This window comes from Lutjanus erythropterus, chromosome 9 (genome assembly GCF_056507025.1).
Source record: "Lutjanus erythropterus isolate fLutEry1 chromosome 9, fLutEry1.hap2, whole genome shotgun sequence".
In the NCBI taxonomy this organism is placed as follows: domain Eukaryota; kingdom Metazoa; phylum Chordata; class Actinopteri; order Lutjaniformes; family Lutjanidae; genus Lutjanus; species Lutjanus erythropterus.
Genome location: NC_139325.1, coordinates 20,880,423 through 20,908,312, shown reverse-complemented (window position 1 = coordinate 20,908,312; position 27,890 = coordinate 20,880,423). Strand labels below are relative to the sequence as shown.

At 40.7% G+C, this 27,890-nt stretch overlaps 1 protein-coding gene across 1 annotated transcript; it reads right to left on the bottom strand.

Moving 5' to 3' along the window:
- On the bottom strand, positions 1-27,890 carry rapgef5b (Rap guanine nucleotide exchange factor (GEF) 5b). Its single transcript, XM_084726502.1, has 18 exons — positions 27,379-27,890; positions 20,600-20,739; positions 19,823-19,923; positions 10,805-10,883; positions 10,403-10,547; positions 10,214-10,311; positions 7,663-7,693; positions 5,927-6,005; positions 4,696-4,845; positions 3,502-3,599; positions 3,043-3,159; positions 2,314-2,492; positions 2,006-2,096; positions 1,848-1,898; positions 1,475-1,562; positions 1,256-1,320; positions 1,114-1,168; positions 1-466 (listed from the first exon to the last, which is right to left on the bottom strand). Exons 1-18 carry the CDS (start codon positions 27,556-27,558, stop codon positions 348-350), a joined length of 1,866 nt encoding a protein of 621 aa, XP_084582628.1. The 5' UTR covers positions 27,559-27,890; the 3' UTR covers positions 1-347.

Sequence of the window (27,890 nt, the reverse complement as noted above, 5' to 3'; positions counted from 1 at the left end):
CCTCTGCCATCTGAAGGGAAGTTAATAATAGCAGCAGCACCAGCAGGTTTAATGATCAGCATCTTCAGCTCTAACCTTAGTGCTGTTGTTGATTTTTCTTACAACAGGCAGCACTGAAACTCATCTGTTTGATGATGTCTGCTGGACATTCTTTATTCATTTAAACTAAGATGTTTCTCCTTTTTTCTGGTGAGAGTTTTCCTGATTGAGTGAGCGGTTCCCTCCTGTGGTCGGCCAGGATCACGCAGCGTCCTCTAATCGCCGACCGAGTCCTGAGAGATAGATGAGACAGCGATAGATTGTTTCCTTGGCAATCCGATGGTCCGGCTGACACAGTGAGCTGTCCTCTAGGCCCGAGGCTCCAGTCTGTGTGACAGTTCAAACAGAGTCTGCTGATTGTCGATGATATGAAGGTAGTCGATGTAGGCTCGCACTTCGGAGCTGCTCTTCTGTGTGATGCCATTTCCTGGAGGGGAAAAAAGGTTTTACTACCAAGCCAATATAGCAGGACAACTCCTTTATACCAAAATTAATTTGTGAATTTTCAAAATAATCACATCATGTTATTGCTAGTAAAAATAAATAAATAAACATCATATTTAACGCTGTAAAAAGGCAGTTAAAACCAACTTTAAGTAGCTTTGGATCATTATAAAGGATAAATTTGTGTACCACTCTTATAACTTTCTACTTATATGACATGCAGGCTTGTTGTGAGGGGTAAATCCAGTTTAAAGGGATAGTTCTTCCACCTGATTCTGAGGAGCAGCAGGAGTATTGGTGTAGGAAGCTAAGCGATGTACTACAGTGTACAGGGTCAGCAGAAAAAACATATTTTAGCAGTTTCTGAGTGTATGCTATATTTAGAATATTTTCACCTCTTTACCCTGAGACAGCTTTTCCCAATTAGAATTTCATACAACCCCACTTTAAATAATCCAAACTGTTTCTTTACTGATTTTGTCCACAGTTTTGGTTTTTACCTTGCAAATGCTGATATATTATTTCCTGTTTGAAGTGCCATTATTTCTCTGATTATAATTACACCAAAATTAACAACAGATAAATTTAGAATGACCAATATAAGAAGGAATGAGTGATGTTAATACTGACCCATATGGTCTTTCTGACAATGCCGGATGAGCCGCACCGTGTCTGCTATCATGTGCTGGAAACAAAGACACAGGCTTCATTAAACATGACATTTTAAATTCAGCACTGCTGTATATTTTCCGTACAAGGCTCGTAAACTCACCAGTTTCTCAAAATTGACCAGGTTGTCATGAAACGTCTTGTTGCCTTCATGAATGAACGTAATATCTAAAACAGATAAAACAGTTTGTCAGTATTCACCAACAGGTATTCACTGACTACCTGTTTCTACATGTCAAATCTAGAAATGACAGGAACACATCGCAGCACTCTCCTCCTGGACCAGTCATGAGGTAGTGAAGTGACAGAATAATGAGCGCACCTTTCAACAGCAGAGGAAGAAAAGGGATCTTTGGCGCCTTCATCTTTTTGAAGGACTCCCTGTAGGCCTTGTGGTTCAGCGACGGATCCTGTGAAGACATTTTCAGAACGAATGAGTATAAACCTCTGGGGGGTGACTGTGTGTGTGCCTGTGCATGCATGCTTTGTTAGAGCTGAATTATGGCAGCATTAGAGACTAATGATCATCTAAAACACCTGATGTTTCACCTGATGTTTGGGAATTAAAAAACATCTGTTTGTTTCACCTCATACACACTGAAACACAGCTTTGTTTTGCCTGAATGGATTAATGTCATTGTTTTTCATTTCAAAACCATGTGTTATACATATAGAGTGACCTGAATTACACTTACTGTAATTGTCTCCAGCTCTGAAAACAGCTTTTTGAATTTCCCAGGAATTTTCTGCAGAGATAATAACAGGAATTATTTTTTTGTCAGACACCACAGTATGTGCTTCAGATATAATGGTGGCAGGTACAGACGTCTGAGAGAAAATAGGACATCCTTACCTCCCATGTCTGACTGAGGCGGCTCACAGCTGCAGCGTTCAGGCCCATTATAATGGCAAAGAAACAGTTGAGATTCCTCTGAGCTTTACAGCTATAAAATATCAATGGAACACACAACTCAGTTACTTCCAGGGGCATATTTCTACAGCACAGAAGCAAATGCAGTTTATTGATTTGCCACTGGAGGGGGCAGCATCCCCATGTAAATCTAAATACATCATCCTTAAGATACAGGGCAGTGTTGGCCAACAGTGTGTCTGATCAATCACAATCAATAAATCTAGAAGCATGAGAGTAAAGCTACTAACTGGGCAGCGATCTTGATGAACTTCTTGATGAGTTGGACTCTCTTGCAGAGCGTCGGGCACAACAGCACCTCAGTCATCACCCACAGCTGGACTTCATTGCAGCGCTGCAGCAGCAGCTCCAACGCCGCTGTGTGGCCGCTGCTGCTGTGACGACTGAAGGTGAAGTAGACGAGCTCTTGCTGTAAAATGAACAACATACTCATGAGGTGAGCAGAACAGAGCACGTGATGCTTTAACCTCTTAGACTCCACAAGGACACCTGTGTCTTTCAGCGTTTCTACTTTACCTACATGCCAACTTAATGTTAAAAAACATACAGTTTTTTAAGCTGTATAAATATGTTAATTTCACCTATTCTAAAAATGAGAAAATGCAGTTCCTATAGAAAAAGTCAAAAGTTTTTGATAGCAAATCACGGCATTAATTTTTCTTGGTTTTCCTCAAAGTCTTGGTGTCTTAACGTGGTATTTTGGAAAGATTTTTTCATCAGTTCTCACATGGTCAAAAATAGCTCAATTCTGCACCAAATCAGCATAACAAATAGTATAAACCCAAATATGAAAATTGGAAAACTTTCCATAAAGATCTCCTGTCCCTCTGTAAACAAGACAAAAATGGGTCTATAGTAAGGAGGGGTGGAGTGGAAGACATTAAAACTGTTCAGATCCTTCAGGCCTACATTTTTTGAGACAACAAATATCAAATCTGTATTCAAATTGTGGGACAAACCTCATGTATTGAGTCAAAGATGGTCCAGTCAAAGTTGGTGAGAGTAACAGCCACGTCCCATGTGTTTAAACTGAGCATGCGAGCTGTCCTCAGCTCAGAGTTGTCTGTGAATGGATTCTGATGAGGAAAAACCAAAGAAAAAAATCAAACAATGGCAAGATCTAGGCTGTTTGTTTTTACTGTTTTCTCTGCACATCGTAACAACTGAAACAACTGTTTTTTTTTGCAGGAGTTATTTCATGCTAGCAGGTTTTGATAAATTATACAATGGAGTTTTGAAGCTTCTAACATAACCTCAACTATGCTGCATGTGCAGTTTTATATGCTGTAAACTGTCTTATTCATTACTGCTCAGCTGTTGTGTGACCGTGTATGAGCTAACAGAGGACATTGCTTCAACACTGCAGCATGTCTACAGTATATTTAAGCTGAAGTGACACATTGCAGTGAGACTCTTACCAGGACTTCTCCCAGGTCCTTCCTGCAGACGTGCAGCCTCCCCACCGGCCGTAAAGAATTGGAGAAGACTCTGTCCTGAGGCTGCAGGAGGAGCCGACCTGCGGGGGGGAGAAAACGTATCACAAACAGCAGAATACCATTAAAAATCTGTCAGGCAGCGTGTAAGCAGTCATCAGTAGCAGGAGATAAGACTAGCTGCGTGAGGTTGCCAGTCACTTCAGTTGCTGATAATAACAGATACTGACTTTATAATACAGGACTGTAAAAGGTTCTCTCTTTAACTGTTGTTACTGGGCAGATTTTTAGGTCAGTTCTGCTGCTTAAAATCTCACACATTCATGTCTGGGCTCGATATACAACTCAATATAGGAGGAAACTTTAAATATGAAATATTGTGAGAAATGCAAACCCTACAATGTATGAGTTTTTCATAGGAAATTAGGGCTCCACAACATGGTAAAAAAAATTAGACTGCAATAATTTTGACAGTTATTGCAATTCAATTTCTATTCACGATTAGTGGGAAGGAACATTCTTGCATCACAATTTTCATTTTCATCTACAACTAAACTATTAAAGTCATGATTATATGACATTTGTTGGGGTATGTACCAAACATTTTTCTCACATTTGGAGAACAAGATCAGTGTATCGCTGCAGCAATACAGCACTTTATTATATTGCTGTTTTGTTCCACATTTTTCCTTTATCAAAAATGCAGCTTCTGCAATATTGCACAAGGCCATATCGTAATTTTGATAACATTTCATTCATATTTAGCCTGCTCCATTGTTATGGTTGCTCCTTCAGGTCTGGCTAACCAGCCAAAGTGGAAGTGACAAAAATTTCAGTTTCTTGAATGCCCACTTGAGGCTGGCTCATAAAGTGAGCCTATCCCCATAGACCCCCACATTAAAACAACCTGCTGCATACAGCAGAAATAAACAGCCTGGTACAAAAAAAAGTTTTGGTCTCTACAGTTCATGACAACTATATGGGGAGTGAATATTTATATAACACGCTTGTTTAAATAATATTAAAGCTTACAGTTATGCATAATTAAGGGCGTTCCTGCTCTGAGTGACTGATGGGTACCCTCACAGATGGCAAGGCACTACGTTGCCACTTCATTCGGCTTAGTGCTGTACTGCTAGTAGTTGAGTGCGGCAGCTGATTATTTAAGATTGTATTTACCTCCAGGGTAAGTGACGGCCACCAGCACCAATTCCCCCTGTGGGACGTCCATCCTTTCTGCCACTGCCTGCAGCAGCTCCTGTGCCAACACTCCAGGATGGGCCCTCATACTGAGGTAAGAGTCCATGGTGATATACACGTGACACAGCACTGGAACAGAGAGACAATATTGTTTAAGCAAGGTACATGGAGTGTAGCTCTGCCCCCGGCCAGAGCACAGAGACTACACATAAAAGCTTCATTATATAACCTGAGACAAACCAGTAGTCAGATGCTGGAGTGGCACTAAATGGTATCAGGTTTTCTAAACAATACAGCTGTTGAAATTATTTTATGACACAGAGGCACAAGACTAGCTAATAAAGTGGGGATTGCCTCAGAGATATTATATTTTTTATTGGATCTAATTCCCTCAGAATTTTTCAAATAATCAAATGACTAAAATTTCCCTGGGGCTTTTGGGCCCCATGGGGGTTCTGGGCAGTTGTCTGCTTTACTGTGAAAGCTGAGAGGAGGGATAATCAACCACTGTGTGCTGTGGACAGCAGAGTTTCAACGTTTTTTGTTTTTTTTTCACAGCCTACAAAAGGTTATCTCACCATTTCAACCAGAAAGAAACCAATTAATTAAGTCACCTGCTGCTATCAGTGAGAACAACAGGAAGGAAAAGGATATAACAGGGCTGCACCTTATTGATAAAGTGACCTTGAGCAAAGCAGCTGACCCGCAACTGCTCCAGTGTAACCAATTAGTGATCAGTTGAAGAGGACTGTGTAGTGTGGCGTTACTGGGGTAGGCCAAGCATATGCAATTGATTTCTCCTGATGAAGGTGGACAGCTGGTTGGTTGGGACACTTTTTTGTTTGAAAGTAGTTCAGATGAAAACTATTCAAAGTGAGGACTGTGGATTATCCAAAAACAGAAACCCACAAAAATGTATCACATAACCTCAGCAGAAAAAAAAATCAAAACTATCCAGACTATCTAGGGATCTACATAGCATGAGCAGTAGCTGAGAACCTGCCCTTTAAAAGAAGCAAAAACTGATCCCAATAAGAGAAAAGGAATTCTTAAGTCACAACTCAGGAATCTGCACTTCCAAACATTCTCATTCATTCCCTGGAAAGCTTCCCATTGTTCTACTGTTCAGACTAAATGTCTCCTTTCGACGGCTTTGGAAACAACGTATGATGGGAGGAATGTGTGAAGAACGCCGTGTTTTATGACTTACCTTCCTTGGTCTCCCTCTGTGTGCCTCTGGACTGCAGCCCGTTCTCTCTCAAGCTCAATTGGTGGAAAAGTGCTTTGCTCTAAAAGGAGGGAAATGCGTGAATTTTGACACACATTCATACTGCCTGGGAACACTGGGCATTTCACTAGAACTACACAACAATGTCTTTAGCAGGAAATGTGAGGACAATGGCTTCGAGGCCTAAACTAGTATATCGAAATGGGCAGCCAGTTCTGTTCAATACGATTCTTTCTGTCTTAAAGGGTAACTTCTGCATTTGTCAACCTGTTTACACCCATGTTTTTGTGTCTAAGTGAATAATGAGAACACATTTTTTGAGCTGTGCTGCAGCTGTCAGCCACAAAAAGGCTGCAATGTAATCATTATGGGCAATTGCGAACCATCAATGTCCAACAGAAGTGCTTTTTTGCCACTGACTCAGATTGCTATTCTAAGTGTCTGACAACTTTAGAGAAAGGATCCCTACAGAGAAAGACATTTATAAAACAGTATTGTTTAGATCCTTTTTGTTTAAACAGAAACGGGCTAGGTTGAAAAATACCAAAGTTACCCTTTCACTCGCCTTAAGAGTAGTTTTATTTTGGTCTCCACCAACTCTTTAGAATGTATCTGTCTCTTTAGCTGCTAAATACTTCACTGTGTTCACCAGCTAGTTGCTAAATTTACCTGTCCATTGCTTGGTGCTGGGCAGGCAGTGGCTTTAAAGAGCTTTTTTCCCTGAAAACAGCTGCATGCAGTTGCTGGAAACAAGTTTGATTACAGTGGAATCTGCAAGGCAGAAAACCAAAACAATGCACTAACATATGCTAAAAACGCCCTGTAAAGCTAAGCTGGGTGACAGTTCTCTGTGGCTTTGTAACTACAAATCACGCCTTTTATAACAGCACTTGGAGTATAAGAAATATGGATACTCTTGAGTAGTGTTAAAGAGTAAGATCCTTTTTGTTTAACCAGAAAGACTCAATTTACAGAAACAGTATTTTATCATCATAAAACACACTTTGTCCAAACTCAACAGAAGCAAAATAAAGCTCACCAAAATCATCTCGGTTCTGCTCCAAAAATGACCAACTCTGGTTTAGTTGAAATAAACCCTTAATTCACTGCATTAGATGTGAAAATTTTGGGAAAAGAGGAGGAAGAGGGTCAGACACCAGAGAAGCAGCAGGTAGAAACAGTGTACACAGCTAGAGGACTTTAACATCTAGTAATGTCAATTAAGAATTTATTTAAACCAAACCAGAGTTGGTGATTGTTGGAGCACAAGTAGGATGAACCAGTGTGGCTTTAGTGAGTTTTGTTTTGTTTGTGTTGAGTTTAAATGAACTGTGTTCTACAATAATACAATCACTGTAAATGAAGTCTGGTGGCTTTGGTGAAAGCAATAAATCGACTGTTTCTGTTTAAACAAAAAAGGTTCATAGTCTTACACAAAAAGGTCTGTCTCTGCAGGAATCATTTCCATAATGTTGTCAGACACTAATAATAACAATCTGAGCCCGTCTGTGGCAAAACAAGCACTTTCAGCGGATGTACTTTTGATGGTTTGCCATAGCTCATAAGGATTACATTGCAGCCTGTTCATGGCTGACGGCCGCAGTGGCAAAACTGTTGCCCCCATTAGTCAAGCAGACACGCAAACATGGGTAAATAGGCTTGAAAAATACTGAAGTTACCCTTTAAGTGTCATAAAGAGAGCAGACACAAGACCTCACCTTTCTTTGAGGGGAATATTCATCCACCATACTGGAAAAAGAAGAGGAGATAAATCAGTAAATCTGGTGATTTTATGTAGGCTGGAACTATGTACAAAAATGACACTTTATAATTAAGGTAAAGGGAATGTATATACTCTCCTCTGCTGTGTTCACTCCATTACTTAAGATCAGTCTCAAGGCAAGATTAGAGTGCTTTGAGGATTTTTTAACCCTCCAATGTGATCCCTTCATTTAATCACCCTATTCTCATCAGTTAGGCCCGACTAGCATGATGGATAGCCCCGTGTCCATTATCATCCCTCAGCTTTTACTGGGCTCTGCATCACAATAGGCATGTTGGCACAAAGCCTGCCCTGAGGGATCTCTTCTCACCAGCCAGCAGCAGTCCTGTGCTAATGAAAAACCTGATTCCCACTGTCACATCAAAACAGGCCTCGTGATTGAATTCACTCCAGGAGTGGATGTCAATGAGCTCTGTAAATTTTAGTGGTACATGACGAGAGAGTGCAAGTGAGCTAGTGGTGTGATCCCTCAGCTTTCTTTTGCACAAAGCCCAGATTGAACTTGATGGGAGCAAAGGACTCCGCAAGTCTTCTTTATACAAAAAATGACACCTTTTCGCTTCTTACTCGGCAGCAGATTGCCACAAAGCAGTCAACCTTGTCCTCCCCTGGGGCGAGCGTGGTTGTAAAAAGCTCATAAATAGTAGAGTATGTCAGTTAGTAACACCCACACAAAGTCCAGTGCTTTAAAGCAGTGGGTGCTGTGGATACAAACATGAATAAAGCAGGCGCAGATAATGGCAGCGCAGTCTGGTTGAATTATCTGCACTGGTTTCTAATGGGCGGCAGGTTGAAGCATCCCCAGGGAGAGGATCTGATTGGAGGCTGTGGTCGAAGGAGGGGAAGGGAGACCATGGGTGTGGCAATGTGTCTGGTGACTGGGGGGGCAGGGTGGTTGTTTACACTGTAACATCAAGGAGCAATGTGACGCTTATTATATTAAACCAAGAAATTGTAGCTAAGCAACAGTTTAACAAATACAAAACAGACCAGTTTTCAAGATTCAGTCAGATGTTGAATGTTAAGTATATATTTAAATCAATAAAGTACTTTTGTTTTAAAAGTTGAGATTCTCTGACATAAAATATCGTCCTTGTCCAATGTTATGGTCAATCCATAACTTGAAAAACATTCCAGCATCATTTAATGGCTGTGTAAACACTTGGGTGCAACTGGCTTAAATTTTAATTATTCATTTTAAAGATTTACTGATAAAAAATAGACAGAGTCTTAAAGAGGAAAGGAAGCATCTACAACAACGTTTAATTTAAGCCAAAATGTGTCAGTTAAAATGCCCATATGGCCTCAGCTGCCCTGGTACAAGAACCTGTGTTACTGTCTATGCACAGCAGTACACAGTGGCATCATTTAACTCCATACATGTAATGAATGAGAGGCACACAGCGATCTCTCTCAGCAGAACAGAATCTAATTTGGCAATATCAATAAGATGTTTCTGCAAAATGAATTTACAGAATTAGCACAATATCTGTAAAGGTGATTATTATCATTATGACTTTATTTACACAGTTAGCTACATAGTTTTTCATAATGTCTGTAATATATTCATATTGTACGTTGTAAACAGGGGGTGAATCAATACAGTTTCTTCTCCCCTGATACGATACCTCAGCTCAGTGCCTCTGGTGATGCTGAGCACTTGTCTGACAGCAGTGGTTTCTTTATCCCATAGTGAAAATCTGCATGCTTTGCTACGTGGAATTAATTAGAATCATTTTTATAGAAGGTAACATGAGGCCAGAGTTTGCTGCGGCACTAATAATTGAAATGATGGTCCAAAATAAATGAATAAATGTGGCTGAAAATGTGGATGTTAATGTTAATGCGGATCTGTTATGTTATGGCTGATACATATTATGCAGATCAGTGCATTCCTACTGTATGTATGTATATATTTCTATATAGACAATGGACTAACTTCCATAATTACTTGATTATTCAACAAGTCAGATAATGTATTTCACTGTGTTTATATATGGATGTGCAATTATGCTCATGAGTTTGATGTAATTAGTAGCGAGCAGGCCTCACATTGTGTCCGGTAAACAAGAGCTGGAACATTCTTTTTTTTCTTCGTGGCAAGTGACAAAAAGTTCCAACAGCTTGTCATTAATTCTCAAAACGCCTGTATTTCCTCAAATTCGGAGACTCAAGATAAAGGGGCTCTGTGACCTTCATATTTTAGTACATAACACCCCAGAACACTGCAATTACTCTTCAATCTCTGAAAGGATTCATTGATGAGGATCGAGCAGAGAAGGAGCTCTTTCTTTGTCCTCAGAGACCTCAGAGAGCAGCTACTGTTTCTGCGTCTGTCCAGATCTCAGAACAGTCATACTTGCTACACCCAGACTTGACATCATCATACATCAGTTTGTTCCATTTTATCAATCATTTATATGTTTGTAATTACCCTGTGTCTAATAACGTATAAAGTCAAATTAGGCTCTCATATGGTCACTCACTGTCTGCGATGCAGCTGGTACAGTCTCTGCAGTTCCATCACGTCTTTCTCCAGGGCTGGATGCTCATAAAGATCATCCAACACGTAACGACACAAAGTCTGGAAGGAAATGTCAATTCTCATTTCTCTCATATTAAGTTCAGCTCACACCCCATTTCCCACCCTTCTCATGGAACATTGTGTTTCCTACCTTCATGAACAGTTTGACACGCTCGTCTTCCCTCAGGAAATCTGTGCAGAGCGCCACCCACTGTGACACCAGGTGCAGGACTTTTCGTTTCCTCTCCAGAGCCTCCTTCCTGTCCTCTTTCCCCCTGTATCGCTTGGTGCAATAGGTGGCTTTCGGTTAAAGATTCAGCACAGATGGAGAGTGAGATCTATTTGCTGACAACAAATGCAATATAAAAAATGAAGCATGAAGAAAGCGAGTGTGTGTGTGATGTTGATTTAAGGATAGACGGCAAGAGGAACAGCTTTGAGTCAATAAACCAGTCGTGTTTTTGTATAAAACCTCTATGCTTGTCAGTAGCATTCACATTGGAAGGTTATTATATGTGAGTCTTTGAAATAATGTCCCTGTATTGAAGGATATTGTCCCAGCAGAGCTTGACATAAATCACTCGTGGACATGAACACCGGGTAGGTCAGCAGAAAGTCATCCAGAGGTGTATCTGCAAAGAGAAACACATTATTGAAAATGGACACAACTTCAGAAATGTCTGCTGTTTCTAGTGTTTTGTGTGTGTGTGTGTGTGTGTGTGTGTGTGTGTGTGTGTGTGTGTTCAGTTTACTGTGTATATTTCAGTATAATGATTTCACAACATTATAATGGACTTGCAGAATTAAGTTTACTATTATAAATGGTGTTATATATGATAATTATTTCATTATCATTTACAGCATTTTACCTAGTATTTTAATGACACATTTATATGTACAGTATTCAAGTTTCTTCTTCATGTCTTTCTTGTCTAAGAGCTAATTAGTTTTTTTTTTTTTCTTTCATTTATTTATTTATTTATTTATTTTAAATCAGTTGGTAGAGTTAAGCTAGATTCCCGATGCACACTCCATACCAGTTGGTGGCGGTAATGCACCATATCGTAAACCGCCATAAACGCCAAGAAGAAGAGTTAATTAGTTCCTACCTGTCATTGTTTATGGGGGACAGGTATGAGTGTGGTGCCATGTGTGCAACAGTATTGTTGATCCTGCTGTGAACCTCGAGGAGTGAAGTTGCGTGTCCTGTGCTGTCATGTCGTTTTGGTGAAGAATAAGTACACAAAGAGAAGTTGTAGCAGCTTATTACGAAGAAAGACGCTGCGGTGTTTTTTATTCGTCTTCGGAAAAATTTGCCGAGGCGTCAACTAGTTTAGACCCGTCGGGACTTAATGGACAGCGGCTGGCTGCGGTCAACAGCTGCACTCTGTGCATTTATTTCAGTTTTACATGGACTTATATGGAGTTTTACGGACAGTTTCCCAAGACGCCGCGATCATTAATGGATGATGTTGAGGACATCGAGTCTCTCGCTGATGACGCGTCCAAAAAAAAAAAAAAGAGGGTAAGCATCAGCAAACTCCTTGAAGTCTGCATCATGTTGGTTCTTTAGATGTTTACTTGTATCGAGCGGCTACTTTTCGTGACGTGATATCGGGTGTGGGGTATTGGAGTATTTTTATTAGTATGAGTACCTGAGGACAGTATTGGACCGATATCTGGTATCGGTATTGGTGCATTATTTGTTAAAGAAAACAGTCCTCTGAGTACCTCTGCATTGTCTTATCAGTGGAAGACTGTTTCAGTCCACGCAGAAATTGTCTATTTTTAGTCCAGCTCAGAAATTCACTATGTCGGCCTATATTGGTAATCTGTGAATTTTGTCCTCTAAAATTGGTCAGATTTCCCATATTGTTCAGGCTCTACAGTACAGTATTATAATGATATACTGTAGTGCTACAGAGATGCCCTACAAATCCTTTTCTGTAGATGCAAGAATGTTTGTTTGGTACAGACACCAACAAATGCTGCATTATCATGATTTTAAGTTTTTTTTTTTTCAGTGAAAATAAAAATTGTAATGCAAAAATTAATTCCTGTTATTTACAAACCATGTCATGCAATCCTAGTGCAGTCCATCATATAAAACCTCATCAGGTTTATACTTACAGGAAGCTGGACGGGTAAACCAGTAACATTGACAACTGTGTGATTAATGTTTGCTGAAGTGCACATACGACAGGCCTGTACTTTTAATTGAGGTGGCAGCTCAGGGAGTTTTTCCTCCTCCATCTTAATAATACCAGGGGGAGAGCTCATTCTTTGCTGTCAAATATCAGTTAACAAGCTCTAAGCAGTGATATTTCAGAAGCGAGAATAATGTGAGAGACCTTTCAGTGGCACATTATCCTTCATGGTCAGTCTCAGATGATCACTTGTGCTGAAACCACTGAGGATTCTCCACCTACATTTTGCTCCTACGGGTTCAAACAAGCCTTTACTGGCTTTATCTTCAGGCTCACACATTGGCCACTGCAGGCTGTATCAGTCAAGATAAGCCAATAATGTTTAATATGTCAGTTGACTCTCTCTGACCACTGATGAAGTCCATGTTTTCATTGTGATTATCTTGCAAACAGCAAAGCAATCTGATATTGCTTAGCCATCATCCTAATGTGTTTACAAGCAGTATTTTCTGCCACTGTATCCTTATATGATTTCTTCCCAAGGTTACACATGGGTGTTTCTGTAAATGGATTAAATTAAATAGTCCCTGTAACATGAAATGCTCTTAGGCTACATCATCACACTTTTTTTCTCACTGTAATAAACAAAGACTAAGCATGACATCATCAGTTCTTTTTTAAACAACACAAGCCAAAAAATACAATATTCAAAAACAAGATTTTTTTTCCCATTACATACAAATAAGGGATTATCTTAGATAGGACACTGTGTTATTCTCCAATCGGAGTTATTCACAGAAAAACAGCTTTTCTTGTTGCATGTATGCGTGCTCCAAGAGTAAGGTACTACAGGCTCCCCTCACTTAAAGAAAACATGAGAAAAGGAACTTAATGATGATTAAAAATGCAGGTTACTTGGGATATCAAATTGCTTAATTGCTGAAAAAGAGTCTTATAAAATGTGAAAATTTAGTGCAAGAGCAAACATCTGAGATGCATAACAGTCTCAACTAAAACACAGTGACATAAGGTTATACTTGAATGTTTCACTAGAATACTTGACATATATCATACATGCTAAATACAATGGGCCCTATTTAGATGATCTATAGTGCATGGTCTAAAGTGCCTGTCTCAAGGTTAGGGTGTATCCAACTCCCCTTTGCTATTTTTACAGTGCATATTCTGGGTACAAAGTAAGGCCAAAGTGTAAACGGGTTGTATTTCATCTCTTAATTAATCATCTGTGTGTTTTTCGGTGTAACATGAATGAACCTGAATGGAGTGTCATCTCTCATTCCCTTTAAGAGGCAGGTGCACTTGCCTCTGGCGTGCATCATTTTGTTTCCCCAGCTATGACCTACTGTACTGTAATTGGTTACTACTCATCGCCTTGATGAAATCATCTGGAAAGCTGTTTGGCGGAATTTAAAAGATTATTTACTGCTTTCAGTCATTTCAAATGTTTCACTGCAGGCAGCTATGTCACTGCTCCAAATATCATTAAAATTTAAGCAGCAAAACTAAACATTGTAGTTCTAAACTTAACAGGAGAGAGGGAACTCTCCAAGTGGAAACAGAGGAAATCATTTTTAGACAGATCTGATGGAAGTCAGGATTCGTACCGGTGTAACTCGGTCAAGTTACAGGTGCTGTGTCACCAATCTGCTATTCACCAGGATGTTCATTTTTATGACCTATGGATTAACTGCAGTGTCCTAGAGGCAGAGTGTAAATGTAACCTGCCTGACAGGAACCTGCCTGACACCATTGACTGCAGACCAGGTTTCTGTTGGTCAGTGGTGTAATCGCATTCTGCTGCCTCAAGACAGAAATGCACCAGCAATGTGCCTGACCACACCTCGCATTAAGACCAACACACCCATGGGCGCACAGATGGGTGCAAGCACATTTGCTACCTACAAAACGTGCATGAAAATGACAACTGCGTCAGACAGAAAATAACAATGGCAGCTGCACTGGACTGTGTGTGGCTTTGCTTTGGACAGAAGATTGAGCTCTGTGCATTTCATGGAACATGGGAGCTTTATATGACTTTTATTGGATAAACTTGGATTGGATATTTCTGTATTATTCTGTTCTTACAAGAGGGTTTATGTAGTAGAGGTAGATTTTTGTTAAATTTGTTTGTCCTATGTTATGTAATGCCCGAGTCTCTTTCCTGTATTGATATCCATGTCTGTGAGCCGAGGTGTTTTGTTGTTTTGTTTTTCTTGAGGGGGAGTTGCCCCTGAAAGTGTTTTGTGTTGTTTTACTTTGGAAAATCAATAATCATACTTATTTTTTTAAAAACACACATTTACAAAGTCCCTTTCTCCCAGAATCAGTTATTAAAATGCAAGTAATTATTCCTTGGACATTATAACAGGCTCTACAGTAAGAAGTGCATCTCAGAAATTGACATAAAAGGCATTGTAATAAAATTCTGAGGCATAAAGAGAAAGAGTAGGACAGTAACTCCCAGACATGATGCCCAGCCACAAGCGAAAAGCTTTACAAATCCTATTAGGGCCAACCTCCACTCAAGCCCTCTGTAAGTGTGCCTCACACCCAGAATTGTAAATTCTCCTCTTTAATTTCACACTGGCTTCCCAGGGCCTTTGTGTGCGTTCTGGTCCACAGGACTCCCTGACATCATTATGTTAATCCGTGCAGAGCAGCTGTGGATGTGTCTTATGAGAGGTTACACACTCATACACATGTAGGTCCCATAAAGAATACAGTAACACGGCAGAACACAAATACAGAAAACAGCACAAAAAATAAACCACCCACATACAGTAGTTACCCTACACACACACACACACACACACACACACACACACACAGACACAGCTGCTGTGTATTTTCTCCAAGCTATCCTAACTGAAACACTTTCTCATGAGTAACAGCTTACATACTACTCCCCAGGCTGTACACTCTGCAAGTTTTTTGAAGTTTGGAAAACAGAATAAATATTTAATCTTACAACCTAAAGTCATATTCTGAAGTTTTTCTTGGTAACACAGCAGAAAAAGGGAGGAATGTCCTGCAGAGCAGATTTAATCCAAATGGTTTTGCAGAAGATGCGTTCGTTTCGCTGACCCAAAGACATTTATTTAAGAATCGTGCTGTATAGACAAAGTTAAACAGTCTGCTGCTGATTTATGACTCCTCAACATTACATCGGTTTTTTTTTGTTATCATTGGTATTTGGCCTGGATCAGAGGAGTGAATGTAGGTTGTAGAAACAGTGTTTTCTACACTGCTGCTGAGAGGTGGTGGGGACTTGACTTGAGTCAGACATTAGTTACAACTTTGAGGACTTGAGACTTGCTCGACAGACGCTGACTTTCAGTACGAATTCCTGGCTTTAGAAAAATATCTTGAAAGGACTGTTTTTAATTAAACATTTGTATTTTTTCTAGGTATTGACAGACGTTTCATGATTGGGTGATTTCTGGTATAATGCACACAAACCTGGCAACCTACTAAGATGCTGCAGAACATCAGAGGCCAATGCACAAGGCAGCTATCATAGAGTGATCAAGCTCAAAAATTGATGTTGTAAGTAAGAAAAGAACAGTGGTAGGCTATGCAAGGTCTGCAGCAACACAATTCACACAATATTTACCTTTACTACCATCACTACAAAACCTGTAAAGAAAGCTACGTGAATGTGTCTTTTTAACTGACTGTCTGGTCATTGGTGGATGAGAAAGCTAAGATAAAGTTTAAGCTATGTTAGACTTAGGTTCTTGTCTGTGGTTTGTTACTGATTGCCACAAAATGTCAAATATCAGTAAGAAAGATGGTGCAATCAGGCTACAACAGCTTTCGTTAATGTTGAAAACTGTTTATGACTACTGTCTTAACTGAGTTAAATGCAGGAACCTGACTTGACCTTTTTGGCCATGCCGAGTCAAACCATAACAGGCTGATTTTCATTTCCATTTCCGTTCCCACCTTTGACATGCTGGCCGTGACGACTCATGTCCTGAGATAGACCTTTCGTGGAGTGGGGCCTAAGTAAGCCCAACGTACTTCTAGGCGGGCTGCATTGATGTATCACACACCACAGCCAACACCCAAACAAGCAAGTGTTGTGAGACTGAACACGTCTGTGCACGAGAGCAGAAAGAAAGATGTTTTTACAAGTCTATGTGTGTTTGGTACTCAGACTGCAAAAGAAGAAGCTATAAAATTACTGAGGTTTAGTTTCTCCACTGAGTTGCTGTTTGTACCTTCCGGTATCTGCTTTGTTTTGCTGTTTCATATTCCCTTTTAGCCATATAGGAAATCGTGTTAAATTACTTTAGATGAAAACTCATAATAGGCGCTACATAATAAAAGCTTGTGAATAACAAAATAACACAATTGAGGTGTTTCCTTATTATTTTTAAAGCCACTTGACACAGACTAAGGTCATCTTCAGTTTAAAGACCGACTACAAGCGAGTAGTCCTGTCATAATGGAGGTGCAAATCCGTGCCGTGCCAACGTACCGAGTCAAAGTGACATGGAAAAGGGGTATTAGTGGCTTGCACGTGTTTCCTTTTCAGAGGAAATACAGAATGGATTCATTGATCTAGTTTGTCAAATTACTGTGAAATCAATCAACCTGCCAATCAAACTGCCAATCCCTTTTGCATTCTAATAAGTACTCGTAAAAACTGATCAATGCAGCATTTGAAATAAGCATGTTAATGTGTTGAAGCCGTCCTCGTGGTGTGAAAACCTTAAATTATCATGAGAGTCTGTACTGAGAAATTTAAAATCTGATATCCGCTCACTTAATTTGTTACTTTTTTCCCTGAAAATAAGCATAAACATCTCCCCACATGCTGTATCAGTTAAAGAGCTGGAACATCCCCTCATTAAGGACACACAAATTTTCCATTACATGTTTTTCAGAGCTGGCAGTGTGCGGTGTGAATCTGTGCAGGGCTGGAATCAATAGCTGCACTCAGAGATTGGGCACAGGAAAGAACACTTGTGAATGCTACCCACAATGCTAGCCCACAAAAGGAAACGCCAGCACATCAGAGATCTCCACAGTGCAGACTGCTGCAGTGGTTCACGTTTGCTCTTCCTCAAACATGCCTATGGTGCTTTCAGAAAAGTGCCACCTCTTGCAGAAAGCTCCTCTGCTGCATTCTTAATGTTGTGTACTGAGTATAGATGGAAGCGAGTGCTAACATGATGAGATAAAATTGGCTTTCTAATGTGCTGTGCTACATGTAAGTCATAAACACGACATCAATAATCTGCTGCAGTCATCAGTCACGTTGCTGCAGAATCTCACTGAGCCATCCTTGAGAGAAATGGCGAACATGGCAGCTTGGTGGATGTTCAGATAAATCTCTTTTTGATGAAATCAGGGATCTCACGCTACCACGCTTCTGGTGAGCGGAACTTCCCGGGGCACACTTAGCAGTAGGAGCACTAGAGCATGTAGAGCTTCAATATTCACGCAATGAGACGAACCAAGGCCAGCAGGTGTCACACTATTAAATATCACTGAGTGCAGATCGATTGCTGTTCAGTACTCAGTTCATTCCTTCTCCTCCTCAGGTCTCGGGCTCTTTGACCCTGGGAAATCACTCAGCATCGTGCTCAGCTCCACAACTCCCTATGGAGGCTTCACTTCGATATACTCAATGCAAGGTGAGCTAATGGTGAATGATCCATCAGTACAGATGAGTTTCTTGTGAATAAACTAAACCGGGGTCTTCAACGTCAGAGCAGGGACCCTGTTCTACACATATTGCATTTATTATTTTTAGGGCCTCTTGTTTGCGCTTACCCATAGCTGCTAAGTCAGCAGCAGTTGTAGTGTGGTTAATGTTAGCTTCGTTACCGTCTCCCTGTGCGCTTTCACTGGTGGTTTCTGAGGTGGAGTGTGCATCAGAGTCTCTTGCTTGTGACACTACAAAATGTTCCATTGTGGCTCACAAGAGTGTCTGTTCATTTGGGATAATTGTACAGCTAATTGGCCATTACGTTTCAATAATACGTAGGCTTAAGTAGCTAAGATAAGGCTAGCTAACTCATGACTGCACTAGATTTCCTGTGTAGTTTTTTGACAGTGTTATGTAAATTAAATGTTTTTTAAATTATTTTTACAAATGGGCAGATTTAACAATAATTCAAACAATAATTTGGAGGCCCCCCTGCAGTAACTGTGAGGACCCCCTAGGGGTCATGGACCCCCTGTTGAAGACACTGCACTAAACTGAAAGAATGGAGAGATGCCTTACCCACTTAATTTAGCTATGTATTTAACTTTACCTGGATACTAAATACTCAATTATAGAAATGACATATGCGAATCAAGACTACAAGACAGGACATGATAAATGGCAATAATGTTCACTTTTCATCTGCATGTTGTAATAAAAACTTTAGTTAGCTTATTTATTTACTAATATACACATTTCATGATGTTTGTATCGCGTATCTTTTTCTTCTTGATTGTTACTATTACTGTTGACTTGTTCTTGTCTTGTCTTGTTCTGTCATGTTTAACATGTTCTGGAATGACCATAAAGCATCCTTATCCTTATCCTTATCCTTAAAATGCACCATCTTGCAACTGCAGGCATGTCTCCTGAGAGGACATTTAGATCAATTTCATTCACTTCCTCATCAGAATGAGTAATGATCTCTGGTGTGGGGTTTTCCTGCCACTATCCGGATGAGATCATCTGTGACCACCTCCATCTCCAAGGAAAAAAAATCTGCATCTCCTTTGCAACCCTCCTCGTTTCCTCTTTTTCTTCCCATATACAGTACAGTGTTTCGTCCATCTCTCTAGTATTCTCCCTTTTCTTGTCTAACTGTGCTTCTGCTCTCAATCATCATCTTTCATCAAACCCTCTTTGCAGCTCAATCAACAGGGTCTCCTCCTCTGCCTTGGCAACAGTGTCACATTATCATGTACCTGCTGGGATGAGAGGAAATGGGTTGATTTGTCGTCGCTGCAAGGCTGGACTGCGTGTCGCGGAGTCCGTTACGGCATCGCTCAGAAGATATGAGCAACGTTTATCTCTGTCTAAGGCTTTTAAATGAGCGAGCTCAAACTCCGAGCCATTCTGGGAATAATAGCACATGATTAGCCCAGTAATAATGCCCAGAGGGGGCTTCTGTCCCAGCTCCTCTGCGAGAGAAAGCGAGGGTGGGGAGGGAAGAGAGTAAAATGGAAAGTAAAGGGAGTTATTTCTCTCTTTCATTTTCTCTCTATCTTTCACAAAAACATCATTGGCTCTACAATCGTACAGTTACCATCCACCGACTAAATATTCTCCTACTTTTAAATTTCTGCTCTCTAAAGTAGAAAAAATGCTTATTCACACACTGACAAAATACAGTAAGGACAAATGGGATGAGAAAGACGTTTCAAGACATTTAAGTGTGTATACTGACCTGACTCTTTGCCCTGTGTTGTCCCCTGGTCATCGTCCAGCGTCAGGTCATTCAGCAGGTGCTCCAGGATCTTCTCTGGGGTTCCCGACACCACCATGTACCTGTCAGACACAACAGAGTCAGTGGACGAATCCTCTTCGATAGAGGACAGTGAGCGGCTGCTGCTCCACTCCTCCTCTCCCTCCGTCCCCTCATCGTCTATGTAGCGAAAGTAGGGGACGTCAAAAGTGGGCATCGTCAGCGGCTCTGCCCGGCTGGTGCTGTCACTGCTGCTCTCCTCGGAGCCCTCCTCGTCATCCTCATCCTCCTCCTGCTCCACCAGGGCGGCATGCAGCAACCTGCCCTCCTCCTGTGGCCGAGATCCCATCCTCACAGAGTCCCTGTGCCCTCACGCCGGCAACGTTGCCGTGGTTACTGCTGCATGCCCCCTTTACCCATCCATCCATCCACCTGCAGTTGCTACAGCCCAGAGTCCAGCGCTGTGTATCCCTCAAGCACACTGAGGTATCCCAGTACGTTCACCGCTGAAGAAGCTCCTGAATGAGTTGAATGGGAAGCTGTGCCTCACAGTCCCATGCTGCTCACTTCTATATTTAATGTAGTCATCTATGTGTGTGTAGGGAGTTGTGATGTAAGCATGCCCGAGTGAGTGTGTGATCCAGAGAGACAACAGAGGAAGAATGATGAGAGGGAGAGTGCTGAGGGAGAGAAACAGATACTGAGGGAGGGAGGGAGGGAGGGATTCTGGGAAGGAGGGGTGAGAGTGGAGAGGCTTACCTCCTGTTCCTCGCCTCCTCTCTCCCCCCTCCCCTCGCCGATGCAGAGGGGGCTGGCTGCTCTGACGACACTCTCTGGAGAACCAGCACATCGTGGCCCCTCTCCCTGAGACACACGCGGACTGCCTCGTCACTCTGTGGCTAGAGAGAGAAAGGAGAGGGAGGGCGGGAGGGAGAGTGTTATCACCAAGGAGATTCCCCTGAATTTTCTCCCACTCACACAAATCACTGCTGATTTCCATCATAATACTCTGTCAAAGCCAGCACTGTAAATGAAGGAGAATTTCCATATATCATTATTCAGTCCTTATCGGCGGAGCCCATTCAGGGATTAACATAAAAGACCTGCACAATTTTTAATTACTGATTCCTTTGTGGAGCCTATTAAATTATGGGTGGTGTGTAGAGACAGTCTATTTTCAAGCTGGCATATGGTTGAATTCTGCACAACAACAATGGTTCCATGACGCAGAGTTTAATTTAGACTTCAGCTCACATGGTAGGTTCTTGTCAATGACCACCATGAGCTGCTATGAATGTTAAATTCATCCTCGTGGATCCCCATGTCTCCCATTCTCTCTGTTTCACTCTGTCTCTCGCTGTCACAGTGTCACCATGTTGTCAGTCAAAGCCTCAGTGACAGACAGTAAAAGTCGTCTAACCCACTTCTTAAACCTCCTGCAGGCCAACAAAGAAGTCTCAGTGCCTCCCTCCCTGTGTTTAGACTGAGCAGTCAGATATAGCTTAGGGCTTCAACTAACAATTAATTCCATCATCCTTTAATCACATATTTTCCTAATTAATCAATAGTTTAGTCTACAAAATATCATAAAATACTGAACAAAGTACTTGTTTTGTCCAACCAAATCTCAAAAACCCAAAGATATAAAATGGAGAGGAGCTGGAACCAACAAATGTTTCACATTTTCACTTGATAAACAATGCAAGTTATTCTTTATAACTTGTAATTAGTCAGAGACTAGGGATGTAAGAATGAATCTTGATATTGCAATAAAAGATGTCTCAGTACCATATCTACCATGATATTATATGGTAAATTCTTTTTGCATATGTACGTATGCAATTCAACAATTATTGCCAAAGAAAATTCATGCTAGATAACAGCTGGCTACTTTGATTTTATTTTATCAAAGAAGGACAGCAAAAACATTTTAAGAGCAAACTATGCAGGATTTTCCCAAAAAAAACAATACAGAGCCTTTTACAAAAATAGTCTCAGTCTCAATCATCACCTACATCCCACTAGAAGTGTGTGGCAGCACCTGCGTCTGCAGAGACCCTGCCCTCCAGCCACACCTTCTTAATTTGTCTTTATTTTACTGTGCTGCAAACCTTACCAATCCAAGTTAAAAGGAAAATTTAATTGTATATAAACAAAATGTTGTACAGATCGTATTTATTAAATAACATAATTTTCTTAGTTTTTTCATATCATGATAAATATTGCATTGCAGCCCTAGCAGCAACGAAAATACATTCCACTCTTAATGATTCATTGATCATCAAAATCGTTGTCAAATCATTTTTCAACTAATTGGTTTATCAACCAGTCACACAGTTAAAAAAAAACAAGCAATATAAAGAAAAAGATATCTTTGTAAGTATGTTTGGTGATGTTTGTTCCAGCATATTACTAGACATTAACAAGAAAATATAATTTTTCAGCTTGATGCATATAATAGTTTGATAGATATGATGCTGTACAACTCTGGTCAGCGTGGACATTTAATGATTTCTTCAGTTAATTAGTTTCTAAATTGAACTTTTCCGACCCTCCATTCGAAACAAAATGGCTTGTTGTTGCAGCATCTCTGAAGGATAAAGATGGCTGGTTGCTGCTTGACAATGGAGGGTCTGGATCAGAGATATTGGTCTTAATGAGGAGTTCAGTGTATAGTGCACGCATCCTGCATCAGCTAACCCCCCTTCACCTCCACCCACCCCCTCCTCAGCCATCAGTCAATGCAACACAAGCCTCTGTGCATGCAATTAGCCAGGCAGACAGGCTGGAAGTGGTTGCAGTTTTCTGCCATAATTGCCTTTTGCTGAGAAGCATCCAGAGCCCCTCAGTTAAGCATGACTTCCTGGCACATTAACACTTCTCTGTATTCTGTGGACATACATACATAAACAAACATGCTATAGATGCACAATCCATTCTGTACACAGATGAATGCATTAATACAACATGTGAACACAAACATACATCATCTGTCCATCAGTGGGTATGCTGCATTTTCAACATTAACATTACAGTGTAATAGTGACATCTACAAACAGCAGAGATGTTTCCAAACCTTCAGAAATCACCATTAATGGAAATGTTTGCTGGCAGTAACTTCAGTATTGTGATTCATGACTCTGACCAATGTTCATATTGTGAATTAAAATAAATAATAATAATAATAATAATAATAAATGCTGTCATGGGGCGGCTGTTTAGCTCAGTTGGTAGAGCGTCCGCCCCATGTATGGAGGCTGTCGGTCCTCTGCAGCGCCCACTGGTTCGACTCCCGCTTGCGGCCCTTTGCTCTGTGTCATCCCCTCTGTCTTCACCCCCTTTCCTGTCTACTCTTCAGCTGTACTATCAGATAAAGGCAAGAAAAGCCCAAAGATATGACTTTAAAAAATGCTGTCATGTTCTCAGAAGCAACAGGTCATCCCAAAATCATGAATCCATACTTTTCCTCTTAGCTGCTATTTATCCAGGTAGTGTCTAGATGGGAACCCCACACCTGCCAAAGATCTTGCATGAGTGCTCATTTGAACCCAAACCGACCGATCATTCTCTTACTCAAACCAAGTGTTTTCTGTCCCTAACCTTAGCCAGATTTTAATCACAGTTTTGTGACACTATAAAACATAATTAGTTTGAACAAAGTGCACAATAAAGAAACAACTCTTACAACTCTTGCAAGAGTTGAGAATTCATCTGCATTTCATCTGCATTGTTTTGGTGTGAGTTGCTGCGTAGTGGAGATATCAGCCATAGAGATGTCTGCCTTCTTTAAAATATAATGGAACTAGATGGACCTCAGTGTGTGGTCCTCAATGTCCCAATTCAGGAAACATCTCAATGAAATCATGATCTGGTTATTCAAGATAATGCACAGAACTTATTGTGAGCAGTTTGATGTACAAACTACTTTCTTTAGTCTGTCATGAAACTGCTCATACTAATGGCCAGTGGAAAAGATCTATTTTTGATTTTGGAGTGAACTGACCCTTTAAGGGTATGTCCTGTGTAATAACAGACTTTATTATCCTGTCACAGGACCAACGATATGACGTACGGTCAGGGGGACTGACGAAAAGCAAAGAAATAGAAAATTCCCAGAAAGGGAAGGCTGCGCTGATTAGCTTCCTGCTTCTTGGGAAAAATACACTGCTATCTTTATCAAGACATGACGTACACTGTGTGCTCTTAGCCTCATCAAAGTCTGTTGTTTTTGTCTCAGTAAGCATGACAGCAAAGCAAGTTGAATTCTTGACTATAATTAACAGAGTGTCTCAGTGTACCATTAATGGGTCAAACAGCAAACAAACCTTTCCTCACAATGAATTATTGATCCCGCCTCTGCTGCTGGAGGCCACTGCTCACTGTGCACTGGGCTTTGTGGTTACCAGTGTCACAATACAACAACACAATCAGCCCTCTAAGAGTGGATGCTTGTAATGAGACAGAGTACCAGGGCCGCACAGTTCCTACTGTAGCTTGGAGGTGACCTCCACTCACAGCTAGCACTGAAGTCCTCCCAACATGGACCCCGTCAGCAGAGAGCAAACACTACTTATCAGGCCTCTGCACAAAGTCATGTCCCACCAAATGGTTTACTGTCTCTTTCAGGGGTCCAGATGCATTCCACTGGCTGGAGGGACACTTTCTGTCTGTATGACTCTGTCCTGCTGCAGCAGGTCTGGCACGTATGGTATGGGACACTTAAAGGGAGCTGGAAGGTGTCAAATCCTGACATTGTGCAGATTTGGACTAAATTTCTCTCATGGAATAGTGTGCGACATACAGAACAAGAAAAAAGAGGAAGAGAAAGACCAAAGATTCATACATCAGTGTTGCTTTCAAAGAACCCTTTGATGCGGATGCACATTATTAACACCAACAGTAATGAGCTCAAATTCCTGTTTGATGTATTAAGCTCTGATAATATACTGTAAACAAGAGTATGTGCATTAGGGATGCACCCGAATCCGAATACCTTATTAGGCAAAGCACAAATAATGCAATGGAAACGGATATTTCTTCAATCTTGGGTTGCTTGTTATTATTCAGACAAAGTCAGCTCCGTGATTACCTCAGAAGAGTTTAAAAAAATGCTGCATCGATCGTAATCAGTTAGTGATTTAATGCACCAAGATTATTCCTTTCAACTTAAGTATATTTCTATATTCTTGTGTATCTTTACCATAGAGTTTCTATTTCCAATGCAAACAAGAATCTTTTGATTTATGAAGCTTTTTTTTCAGTTTCTGATTTTTCACTATCCCACTATTTATCAGACAAAGCAAACACAACAGATGATGGTGCACAACTCTCTGATACCATATGAATAATGGAAAACTGAGGTGAAGTAAAAAGACAGAGGAGCAAAGTCAAAAGTCAAAACTATAAGCTGTTACATTCAATGGGTTTTTAGAGCAAAATAAATTATGAATGAAGTTTTTCCTCCACACTACCAAAGGAAAAGACCTAGAAACATGCTTGGCTTCAAATTTAAGAAGATTGCGTAACATTCATGATCTCCCTTTGCCAGAATCTCTCATATATTTTCACAGACATGAAGGCTGACTGTATATTAAGCATCCTTGTTTCCACCACCAGCTGGGATTTATCTGATTTCTAAGCTCTTTGATGTCTGGGCTTAGATATTTATATGAGTCACATGTAATAGAGTTTGTGCATTGTAGCATCATTGGATTACTTTAAAACATTCTATATTATAAAACACTGCTAGATAATCTCACATAATCTAAATATATCTGGATAATGTCAAGTATTAAGTACAAGGTCAGCATATCTTGCCATTACTGTTGGGATTACATAAATGACACACGTGCCATCAGACTTTTTTTCTTCACAATATGAAAAACTTGGCGTGTTTCATGTTACTAAAATGACGAAGGTAAAACAGATTGTTGTATTATGCAGCACTAACATTTGATCAAATACAGATTGGCAGTGGCTTAGCTCAGATGCAAAAGGTCATCATATTGAATAACAACACTGATAAGGAGATCTAGCCTTGTGTTTGCAGAAAAGGTCAGGGACCTGCTGCACTGGAATCCACCCTAAAACCATACAATGTCTTGGCATGGTGGTCCGGCCGCTTGCGTCATTTTTTCCTGCCATTGTTGTTCAGTTCAGTGCGCAGAGACAGCTGGCAGGAAGGGAGACCCTGAGCCCTCCACGAGGTCAGCCAATCAGACGTCTCCTGTGCAGCCAACTGGCAGGTGATGTAATGTTTTTTAAAAAAAAGTGAGCAGATTGAACTGAATATAGAGTTTGAGTGGTTAAGTTTTCAGTAATGACAGATGGTGAGATGGTGCTTGACGATTCCGCCATACTGACAGAGAACTATCAATATCATAAATGTATGTTAAGGGTCCAGTATGTAAAATTTACTGTGATTTATTGGCAGAGTATGGCAGAAATGGAATACAATACTCATAAGTATGTTTTGATTAGGGCTTCGCAAATTAATTGAAATGTTGTTGGAATTGCATAATACTATGTGCAAATGCGATATCTAAATTGCAGATGCTGCAGTTTTATTTTTTGAATAAAATTCAACTTCAAGCCTACTATAACTATTATTGATGATAGATCATAATTGTGAAGAGGGGGGGGGGCGTAAACTTTTTTCACACTCTGGAGGGAGTCGTACCAAAGTAGGACCCACTGTCCTAGAATGAGCCATTTATATCCACAAAGGGTATGCGGGTCAACTTCCACGAACATTGCCACGTTGCAGCACCACATTTCTATGGTATCTCAGAACAGATATACCAAACACTGGCTTTAGATACAGACTTTTGCGTTTCGCAGCCAATGTAGGTTCTCCTACATGCTTGGAAGGGGAGAATGAGATGACGTGTTTGAAACCTGCAAGCTCACTGCTAGATTTCACTTAATCCTACCACTGATCCTTTACTTTTCTGTGATGATGCTGCACCCATATATAGCTTTTACAATATAATATACATTTTATGCATATTCATAATGCACTATACTGTTATGAAATCATTAAGCCTATATATCTATCTATTTCTTACATTAGTCTAGAGACTAATTTGGTATATTTAATTGAAGAAAGCTTTTTGTAGTCTCAACAGAATCTAAATGACAACATTCATTTTCAGAGAAAGCAGAATAAATACAGACAACAACAACAGCTTGATGGATAGAACACAGCAGGAGTGAGAAATGATGCTTAAAACACCACAGTATAGCTCAGAGTTAAATCGACTATCTAACTGAATATTCAAGGATAAAGTATGCTAATTGACTATGTTAATGACAGAAAGAGGACTATCTGATAAGCAGGTTGACTGACGTTTTCACTGTGACAAGGCCAAAGATAGCTGTCCAGGGAGATGCATCAAAGAGGGCAGCATTTCACACCAAGGCTGTGGTTCTACTGTATATAGGCTACATCTATTTATGAATATAGCTGTATAAAAAAAAGAAAGTTGAAAGTTGAAAATGCAGCAGAGACTGCAGCAGTGTTGTTTGTTGCGTCTCACCTCACTTGTCCTCTCTGGGCCCTTGCTGTGGTTCTGCAAGAAGCGGCAGCCATCCTTGGCCAGTCTCTGGACCATCTCCAGTCTGGACAGGTCCTCCTTGTCATGCAGGATGCACATGCCCCCCGGCTGCAGCGCAGGGGACACAGAGAACATGTACTTCAGGCCACAGTCCCACGACATCGCTGGTTCACCAACTACTGGCTGTCCACCAGGGAAAACAGCACGACAGCAGGAGTAGAGAGAGCTCTCACTACTCTTAAAAGAGTATAAGAGCAGGTGAGCAGCTCTGAGATGAGTGTTTGTATAGTGCGTGTTTCTGTGTAAGCTGTCCAGATGAGTTACGGAGTCCTCTGTCACTGCAGCAGAAGTAAATTCCAGTTGCTGTATGCTTTGGCTGTGTAGCAGAGAGAGGCACACGCAGACAAGACTTCATCAGTTGGACTCCAGGTATCCCTCTGTGCTTGGCTTTACCGAGAGTGAATGACAGATTCCCTCACTCCGTCCTTCCCTTG

Excerpts from the sequence above, each read along its gene's own strand:
- rapgef5b (XM_084726502.1), bottom strand. The coding sequence starts at position 27,558 with ATGTCGTGGGACTGTGGCCTGAAGTACATGTTCTCTGTGTCCCCTGCG. Across the intron at positions 19,924-20,599 it reads GAGGAGGCGAGGAACAGGAG|GTACATGGTGGTGTCGGGAA; the intron begins GTAAGCCTCTCC and ends TGTGTCTGACAG. Across the intron at positions 467-1,113 it reads TTGTCAGAAAGACCATATGG|GAAATGGCATCACACAGAAG; the intron begins GTCAGTATTAAC and ends TTTCCCCTCCAG.